General features: G+C 32.0%; 1 protein-coding gene across 1 annotated transcript; it reads right to left on the bottom strand.

The window, feature by feature from the left end:
• LOC107635275 (putative UDP-rhamnose:rhamnosyltransferase 1) lies at positions 538 to 2,217 on the bottom strand. Its single transcript, XM_016338701.2, has one exon. It carries the CDS (start codon positions 2,154 to 2,156, stop codon positions 768 to 770), a length of 1,389 nt encoding a protein of 462 aa, XP_016194187.1. The 5' UTR covers positions 2,157 to 2,217; the 3' UTR covers positions 538 to 767.

Below are 11,006 nucleotides of genomic sequence, written 5' to 3'. Positions count from 1 at the left end.
TAAAGTTCAATTTGATTTTAAAATCTTTTTTTTTTTCTTTTTTTTTTCTAGTCACCAAAAAAAAAAAAAAAACTTCTTTTTCGGTCACAGTTTTTTTTAAAGACAATATTGCCCCTCTGGTGTTGTTTCCTATATCTCATTCCCACAAAAGCATTTCATCTCCCTTCATCACTTTTAACGTTAAAGAAGAACACATTCACTCTCCAAAATGTTTTCATGAATCAGTAACGCAGTGTTCTTCCTATTGAACTTGCGCTGGTGGAGAGCAGATCTTGCGATTGCTATATCTATTGAGGGTGTGTCTCACCTTCATCATGATTCAGAGTCTTGCTCGAGGATACTCGCTATTTGTTGTCTCCCCACCTCAACTATTTGATAGATTCGGGTTTGTTATTGCATGTCAATGATTTTAGTTTTAATGTAGGTTACACTAACTGTTCATAAAGATAGGGTTCAGTGATGTGTTATATTGGATGTTCTGTTCTTTTTCTCTCCTTTAGTTTAGTGATGTGCTGTGTTGAATGATAGAATTGTTGGAGTAGAAGATGGGATATTTAAAGATAAGTATGCATCATGGAGGTACATTTGATTATGAGAAATAAAATAAAATAAAATAACAAAGACCAGACCGTGATTATTGCACCAGCATCAACACGTCATGTAAGTGCAAATAAAAGGTAATTAAATTACCTACCCTTCAATTATTACAACACTCTGAAACTCTAAAAAGCTTTAGACATTTTATCAATACAAGTTTGCAATAATGTTCAATCTAACATACTAATCTTTGATGAGGGACTATGAATTTCCATATAATCAACAAACTCGTCTGTGTACTTTTGGTGTAACTCTTTGTCCCCAAAGATCTTGCTCATTTTTTCAGCATGATTCCTATAAATAATCTTTCCTTTATCTTCTTCCAACATCATCACTGATCTCAATGCCTTAGCCAATGAATCTCTAGTGAACTTTCCATCATGTTCGTTTCTTGGAACCTTTATTCCCACCATTTTCTCTTCCATAAGCCTTGCAACTAACCCTTGTTCATTTTGAAAAGGTAACATGATAAGTGGACATCCAAATTGAAGAGACTCAATCACAGAACCCCAACCAGAATGACTCAAGAATCCTCCAACAGATTTGTGTGCTAATATCTTTAACTGTGGAACCCAATTAGTCCATATAATCCCACGTTTTGTCTCCATTGAACTACTTACATCTGGACTACTCTTTTGCTTCTTCAGAACCCAGAAAAAGGGAAAGCCAGATAGCTCTAATCCCATAGCTATCTCAGTGAATTCTTCATCATTTAGTGCCACTTCACTTCCAAATGCTACATAAATCACTGACCTTTCTTCTTGTTCATCCAACCACTTAAGTATTGTGTTCCAATCTTCATCATCTTTACTAACTTCACTACTGAATAAGTATAATGAAGGTGGCAATAACCCAACTGGAATAACCGGTTTCCTGCATTGGTTTTGAAGAGATCTTATGGATTCAGCTTCAATCTCCATACAAGTTCTTACAGCTACAACATCAACACCACCAAGTACTTGATGGAGTCTGAATATATCTGAAACACCAGATTCATTCTCTTCATTGTGGTCTTCGGACATTGTTTTGTCCTCATAGTGTTGAAGAACTACTTTGTTAAAAGGATCATCATCAAAGGAAGGTTTATCATTTGACTTTAGACCAAAGCTGTTTATGAAAGAAATACCAAATGCAGAGCAGATAGAAAAGAAGATGGATGAGATACCAAGCTTGGAAGTTATTGGGGGCAACCAAAAAGGTGCAAAGTCATATATGAGCCAATGAGGAGTGGAACTCTCTAGAAACTTAGCCAAAGGTTCTTGAAGGCCATCAAAGGCTTTCTTGAGGTATGGAACTATGTGTTGTGGAATGTCCATAGTGGCCTCAGCATTTTGAGGGAGGTTTTCTACATGAGGCAGTGGAAGTTCTATGAGTTCCACAAAAGGTTGTAAATTTGAAGGTAGTTTAGGGAGGCGTTTGATGTTTGTAGGTGTGGAAATGAATGAAACTTTGTGACCCTTTTGCGCTATGAGTTTTGCTAACTCAAAGTATGGAATTATGTGACCAAAAGCAAGCCATGGAAACATAGCAATGTGAAGCTTTTTGGGTTGGTCAGCCATGGTGATAATAATGATCTTTTATTTGGTAAGAGTTAATCACAGTAGGGTTTATGTTTAGTATTATTGTATCTCAATATTTAATTTTTATTTTAAAATTTTAAAAATTAAAAATATTTGATATTTTTATAATAAATATTAAATATTTTATCAAATAAAAAAAAATGAGATTTATGTTCTGTTACGGTGTTACCTCTGAACAAACTCTGTTCAGCTTGCAGAGTTTTGATGTTTGAGCATGGTGCTCATTGTGTGAAGGGAGAGAATCGAAAATGAGAATTGGAGAATGGTGAAAACTCAGAGAGGCCCATTTCCTTTTTATCATATTTATATATACAAGCAAACTAACCTGTAAATATCTATTCACACACTAGCTAATTACAACTAAGTTCTTATGTGCACATGCCCTGCATATGTTAGCTGCACTATCGATAACTAATTTAATTTAACACAACATGGTGATATAATTCTAACTACTATTAATTGTTAAGTCTGGATTCCGGATCACAACCTCCAATAGAGGGAACGGTTTATGAGTAAGTATTCTTTTTGTTAGAAATTCTCTTTGATAGATACTTTTAGGATACAGAAAAAAAAAAGTGCCAATGTAACAAAATGATTAAACGTCAACGGTAAAGCGATTCTTAAAAAATAAAAAAATCTTAAATCAATTTCTGTTTTTGTAAATTTTGGAACAACACCGTCTTCTCGTCGAGTTCAATATTAAAGATTATCAGAGAAGGTCAATTTAAAGAGAAAGTATACGGAGCTAATGGAGTATCTACAATGTGTATAATAGAGTTTAGGGATATTCGATTCAGTAGGATATCAGATGTTTATTATCCTTAGTATCCGGATGATTATTCTAGATAATATGGATGTATTATGTTTGAGAAATTAGTAGTATTTTATCTTAAATGTTTATTTTTTTAACTTATATTGGGCCAAATAAATAACTTATTATACTTATTGTACAAATATTTCATTAGCTCCCTAGCGGGATTTCAACTTAAATCATTAAGTGAATGAGCTTTTCGTTATGTGTTGCGTTGGCAACTTGAATTGAATGAAAAGTGACACGTATAGTAAAATTGGATAAAAATTTGTCTAAAATTATTTTAATAATAAAAGACACAATTTATTTTTTATTTTTTTAATTATTTTTATTTATTTTAGAGTTAAATATCAAATTAGTATCCAAAAATTTATGTTGACACTCCAAAAAAAATACAAAAGACAAATTAACTCCAAAAGATTTAAAAGTTTGACAAAAAAATCCAAACATTAATTAATTACGTCTCTGTTAATGAAAAACACTTACTTTATTAACAAAGTTAATGACTTAGCTAACTTTATAGTTACATGGCATTGTTGACTATTTTAAAATAATAATTACATAAGTCAAGTCATAAATAATTATTATTTAAAATAATCAATAATGTCATGTAACTATGAAATTAGTCAAGTCATTAACTCTATTAGTCACGTAAGTATTTTTCGTTTACGAAAACTTGTTCAATTAACGTTTGGACATTTTTGTCAAACTTTTAAATCTTTAGAAGATTAATTTGTTTTTCGTGTCTTTTAAGAATGTTTTTGTTAGCGACTTTTAGGTACCAATCCAGTTATTAACTCTAAAATAAATAAAGTTAATAACAAAAAAAATAAAAAAATAAAAAATGCATTTAAAAATTATATATAATTGTTAATTTTTGTAGCATTAATCACTCTTTTATTAAATAAAAAATAAAATAAATAATTTTTGGCTTGGAGTATCTTTAGAGTTGTCTATTTAACTGCACAGGTTGTGAAAATATTATTTTTGGTACTTTCGCTATTAGATAGGTTCTTATCTGAACCTTAGTTTTTCCGAACAAAGTGGTATTTAGAGTTTTAGTTGTTTATTTCTATGCTGATTAAATGGAGAAAAATACTCATAGACCAAATATGATCAAATTGAATTCAAAAAATTACTCAATTTAAAAGACCTCATGAAAGATATGTTGTACAGCAAGGAGTTGTACAATCCTGTGGAGGGAGATAAACCAAAGGTACCAAATTCGATGCTGAATGGAAGAAGTTGAATCAGAAGGCAGTTGCTTTGATTAGGCAATAGTTTGATCTCAGTGTGTATCCACATGTTGACACTGAAACTAATGCCGAGAAGATGTGGAAGAAATTGAAGGAGTTATATGAGAGGAAGAATATGCAAAACAAAGCATTTTTGATTAGGAAGTTTGTCAATATGAAGTATATTGAAGGGAAATCAATACCGGAGCACTTGAACATTTTTTAGGAGATAGTGAACCAACTAACAAATAATAAAATCACTTTAAATGATGAGTTACAAGCCTTGTTGCTGAGTTCTTTGCCTGATAGTTGAAAAGTTCTAGTTGTGACATTGACTAACTTAGTTCCAAAAAGAAAGTTGGTGTTAGCAATGGTTAAAGAGAGCATGTTGAATGAAAAAAGCAGAAGAAGAGAGTGAAGTTTGATTAATGCCTCCTCCCAGTCAGAAACACTTGTTTCAGAGTCATAGGAAAGAAGTCAAAGTAGAAAACCTCACAGTTCTGACAGGTCAGAGAGTCGAAGCAAGTCAAGAGGAAAGTACAAGTCAAGAAAGGAGTTCATTTGTCACCATTGTGACAAATCGGGACATATCAAGAGGTATTGTAGGTTCTTGAAAAGAGAATAATCAAGGGGAAGAAACAAAGATAAAGGTAAAGATAGTGATAAAGAAACTGATGCTATTGTTTATGAAAATGTTCTTATCACATATGATGAAAATTATGTTAATCTTGTCTGTAATTATTTCACTTGGATTATAGACTCTGGTGCCTCATGTCATATTACCCCGATGAGTAATTTTTCACTTATATTACTGGAAATTTTGGCAAGATCAAATTGAGAGATAAAGGGGTGTGTGAGGATTAGTATGGGTGATGTGTGGCTTGAAATCAATATGGGATGCAAGTTGCAATTAAAGAATGTTAGGCATGCGCCAGATATGCAATTCAATCTGATTTCAGTGAAGGCATTAGATCAAGAGGGTTATTGCACTTCTTTTAGTAGTGAAAAATGTAAGATTACCAAAGGAGCTCTTATTATTGCTAAAGAAGACAATAGTCTCACTACTCTCTACCGATTGCAAGTAAAGTTATGTAAAGAAGGGGTGAATGTAGTTGATGATTCCTCTTTTGATTTGTGGCATATGCGTCTTGGTTACTTGAGCGAGAAATGACTTGGTGTTTTAGCCAAGAAGCATTCGCTTCTAATAAAAGGTACAACTTTAAATACTTGTACTCATTATTTTGTTGGAAAGCATGTTAGAGTATCATTTTATAGTTCTGGATCTCATAGGAGATCACATATTCTAGATTTAGTTCACACTGATGTTTGCACTATAGATGCTAAGACACTAGGAGGTGCATCATATTTTGTTATTTTTATTAATGATTATTCTCGTAAAGTGTGGACTTTTGTTTTGAAATCTAAAGACCAGGTGCTCAGTATCTTCAAATATTTTTATGCAAGTGTTAAAAGAAAAGTAGGAAAAAAATTGAAATGTTTTCAGCAAATAATGGTGGTGAATACAGAGTCTGTTTGAAGAGTATTGCAAAGGACATGGAATCAAGTTTAAAAAGACAGTTCTTAAGACTCCTCAATATAATAGAGTTGCAGAGAGAATGAATCGTACTATCAATGATAGAAAGTCAGGTGTATGCTTTCTCATGCGAAGTTGCCTGAATCCTTTTGGGATGAAGCGATAAGGACTGTAGTAGATCTGATCAACATTTCTCCTTCAATTCCACTAAATAGTGATGTTTCAGAGAAAGTTTGGAGAGAGAAAGATGTCTCCTATATATAGTCACTTGTGAGTGTTCGGTGCATGACTTTTGTTCACATTCCAAGAGATGAAAGGTCCAAACTTGATGAAAAGTCAAAGCAGAGTATCTTCATGAGTTATGGCCACGAAGAATTTGGTTATAGATTATGGGATTTGGTGAGTAAGAAAATAATTAGAAGTCGCTAATTTTTTTCGAAGACCGAACTATTGAAAACCTTGAGAAGACAGATAAGCCAACAATAAGTGTAGACATTCTATTGATGATGAACCTGGTCCTTCTACTAGACCTCCTGTTGATGGGAGAGATGTACAAGTTGATAATGATGGTGATGATTTGCATGATGAATCTACACCTCAACCTGAGGTGTCAGATGTAGTGTTACCAGATATTGAAATTTCACCTGAACCACCAGTTGAGCCTGAATTGAGAAGATCTACTAGAGAGCGTCATTCTTGTCAGAGATACTCTCCTCATGAGTATGTGATGAACACTGAGACTGGAAAGCCTGAGGGCTACCAGGAAACTATGTGTAATGAGCATAAAGAAGATTGATTGAAGGCCATGCAAGAAAAAATAAAATCCTTACATCAGAATCATACGTTTAAATTGGTGATGCTATCGAAGGGTAAGAGAGCATTTAAAAATAAATGGGTGTTCAAAATGAAAGCGAATGAAAATGTCTCACGGCTAAAGTACAAAGTTTGGTTGGTTGTGAAAGGCTTTGAGCAAAATAAAAGTATTGATTTTGAAGAGATTTTTTCTCTAATTGTGAAGATGTCATCTATTCAAGTTGTACTTAGATTAGCAGCTAGCTTGAATTTAGAGGTTGAGCAGCTTAATGTGAAGACTGCATTCCTTCATGGTGACATAGATAAAAAAATTTATATGGAGCAATCAGAGAGTTTTGAGGTTAAAGAAAAGGAGCATCTTGTATGCAAGTTGAAGAAGAGCTTATATGGGCTAAAGCAAACGTTAAGACAATGGTACACGAAGTTTGATTCCTTCATGGAAGGTCATGGGTATAGTAAGACTTCTTCTGATCATTATGTGTATGTTAAGAAATTCTCTGATGGTGACTTTATAACTCTCTTGCTTTATGTTGATGACATGTTGATTGTTGGTCATGACACTAAGAAGATTGAAAGTTTTAAGAAAAATTTGATAAATCCTTTGCTATATGAAGGATTTGGGTCCTGCAAAGAAAATTCTTAGCATGAGTATCACTCGTGACAGGAAGAATGAAAAATTGTGGTTGTCTCAGCAAAAGTATATTGAGAAAGTTTTAGAGAGGTTGAGTATGAGTAATTCCAAACCTGTTAGTACTCGACTTGCTAGTCATTTCAAGATAAGTTCGCGATAATTTCTTACAAGTGAGAAAAAAAATAAATGAAGAAGATTTCATATGGATCTGCAGTTGGCAGTTTGATATATGCTATGGTTTGTATCAGGCTAGATATTGCTCATGTCGTTAGAGTTGTTAGTCGATTTCTCTCTAATCCTGCTGAGTAACACTGGCAAGCAGTGAAGTGGATTCTCACATACCTTAATGGTACTTCCAGAGTTTGTTTATGCTTTAGAAGTGACCAACCTGTGTTGTATGGTTACACAGATGTAGATATGGCTGGGATCTTGATTTAAAAAAGTCTACTTCTGGTTATATGATGACTTTTGCAAGAGGAGTTGTGTCGTGGTAATCTCGACTTTAGAAATGTGTTGCTTATCTACAATAGAGGTAGAATAATTACTGTTGTTAAAGTTTCTAAGGAACTCTTGTAGATGAAGAAATTTTTACAAGAGTTAAGCATTAATCAAGAGAAGTTTGTGTTATTTTGTGACAGTCAAAGTGCTATCCATCTCAGCAAGAATCTGACATTTCATTCTTGATTGAAGCACATAGAAGTGAAGTATCATTGGATACGTCAAACGCTTAAGATGAAGTCATATGCACTTAAGAAGATCTATACTAATGATAATAGTTCAAATATGATGACAAAGAGTTTACTTACAGTAAAAGTTGAATTCTTACAAAGAGAAGATGGGCTTGATAGAACAACTTATCCCCACTTAAGTCAGTGAAAAAAATTTTATTGGTGGATCCCCAACTCAAGTGGGACCCACACTTTAAAACAAAAATAAAATAAAATAAAAGAAAGTAGTGACTTATAACCCCGTGTAATAAAAAGAAAAAGTGGAAAGAGGGTTAGTGTCTCTCATTTGAAAGAAAGAAAATGAATTTGTGAGGAAGAGGAGAGGCTTTCGGCATCGAAGAGATGAAGAAATCGGGGGGAAAAGAGCAACGCCATTTTGATTCTATTGAACTGGTAAATTTGCTTCATTTTTTATGAAATTTTAGTATATTATTTCTGGTGTAAAAATGAACATTAAGATATAACTTGCTAGTTGTATTGCCTTTTTTTTGTCTAATTCGAGATACCCAGTTTTATAGAGGGTTTATGTTAATTCATCAGTTTTGATGATGTATTTTAGTTGATTGTTGAGAAGTCCTAGTGCTACTAAGAAGATTCATTGTGTACTCATTATTTTGATAGTAAAAGATTTTACTAGGTTAAGTTCAATAATTTTTTTGTCCCTCTTTTAAGAATATTCCACAATAAAAATTCTAGTATTTGATTATTTAATTTCTGTCATTATATTTATCATTTGAAATATTTTTAAAATTGTCTATTTAACTGTATACATTATAAAAAAATTACTTTTTGTGCTTTCATAAGTAGACAAATTCTTATCTAAAATTTAGTGTTTTCCAACAAACTTTAGAGACGAAATTTGGACGTCAAATTTTTAGTGAAAATTTTGACAAATTTCTGTAGAAAAGAACAAAATAAATTTTTGCCAATTTCTTTTATACAGGTACAATTATCAGTCAGTAATTCCATTGATAAATGTGTATGTTTTCTTGTGCTAAATTATTATCCACAGATTAGTATTTCTACTTATAATATAAAAAAAAATCAACCCAACTGCATTAATAGTAAAAAACAAAAAAAGCATTTGTTTGAGGATAAAAATAAAGATATCAGAGTCAGAATAATAAATGTTGAAGAATCGAAGTAGAGCAAGGGAAAAAGTTTTAAAAACAAAAAAATTGAAACATCGTGGATGAACACAAAATATAATTATCTAATTTATCTTCGAAAAAGAAAGAAAAAAGAAAAGCAATAAAAATAAAATAAAACCCTACATTTAGTGAGCATATTAATTTGTCAATACTCAATATTGGTACCTATATACTATTCATTAATGTCTAATTAATTAATTTAGATTGGCTGAATATTTAATTTACTTATCTATTTAAATAAATATCAGAAATATATAATAATTTATTCATCAACAATAAATCTTTAAATGAAGTCCAAATTAAATTTATAACGAATTAGTTATTGACCAATTAAATTAGTAGGCAACCAAAAAAAATTCATCAACACCTAATAAGGTTTTATATTTATAGGTAATTAATTAAAGGAGGGAAAGTTGAGATGTTTTGATTTGTTATAAAAAAAAACAAAACCAAAAACTAAAATATAAGAGTTGGTACATATAAAGCTTTATAATTTGTGTGTGCTTCAACAGTAAATGGCGGATGTGATCCATGATTTGCGTAGATTTTGTGAAAACATAACTCGTGGAAGAGAATGCCAATTTTTATACCATCAATAAAAAAAAAATCTATATTACTCCACTTTTTATGACTAGTTAGATTTATAAAAAAAATTTTCTACACCTACTTTCTTGTTATTAAAGATTCACTCGTTTTTCTCTAGCTAAACATTTTAAATAACTGCAAAGAAATATATAAACTACTTGTTATGCTCTTCTTTTCTATTAACGATATATGTTCAACTCTCAAAATGTTCTTTCGGCAAACTCGAAATAGACCACAACCTCCCAAAGTCAGATAGTCATTCAACCATACCTATCAAGAAAACTCACAAACTAAAAAATAAGTGCTAAATATGTTCAATGTCTTTTTTACACAATACACACATATTATCACGGTGACTAATAATTTTCAACCTATGCAATCTTTTTTTAGTATTCACTTTTCATATCAAAGCAAACCAAAAAATAACTCCACTTATGGCAGAACCAAACATTTTCATATGGTTCTGGTGAAACTATAGCTAGTGATATTTTTCGGGAGTGTTTCTCATTGCACCAACTGCATAAAAGAGTTAGTTGAAAAAATGTCTTCCTTGTCAAACTTTCACATAACTCTCTCTTGCGTATCATATTCTAGTTTTATAGGCCTTAAAGTCTCATGCAACTGGTCCACTAATTCCAACTTCCATTGGTATCAATTTTGCCTCCACTGAAAGTTTCAAATCCACTCTAATCCATCTCAAAATCCACAATCTCCTATGACAGATCCTCTTTGCTTTGAAACAGAGAAGAATCTCAAAAAATTCATCTTTAGCGAACCACTTTGTAACCAAACATCTTCCCAGAAGCGAGTCATCCTTCCATCACCCACCTCCATAGACAACACAGCAATCCTCTTATCTCTCATATTACGATCCTTGAACTACAACTGACAGATAACCTTCCATGAACCCTTCTAATAGACAATGTCTGAGATGATAACATCACATTGGGGTTCAAGTCATAACAAGAGAATATAACCTTCTTTCATAATTGACACTCCTCTTTTCAAAAATGCCACCACTACTTGAAGAAGAGTGTTGTATTCTTAACCACGGCATTATCCATCTCCAACCCATCCATCATTTTAGGAGCCTGGAACCACTATCCACTTAATCAACGTCAAACTATTCTTACCTTTTTTCTTATTCTATAGGAATTTTTTTCTGTAACGAAATCAACTTTTCTGCCACTATTTTTGACATTTTATATAAGCTCAAATAGTACACCAGTAGATTATTCAACACATATTTAATAAAGACTAACTTATTCGCTTTATTAATCGAGTATTTTTGGCTTTCACAAACTAAATTTTTAAAGTATATTTTAAATTTGTAGTTTGAAA

The sequence above is a fragment of the Arachis ipaensis genome, chromosome B04, assembly GCF_000816755.2.
Source record: "Arachis ipaensis cultivar K30076 chromosome B04, Araip1.1, whole genome shotgun sequence".
NCBI classification, from domain to species: domain Eukaryota; kingdom Viridiplantae; phylum Streptophyta; class Magnoliopsida; order Fabales; family Fabaceae; genus Arachis; species Arachis ipaensis.
This window is presented reverse-complemented; position numbering and strand designations above follow the sequence as displayed.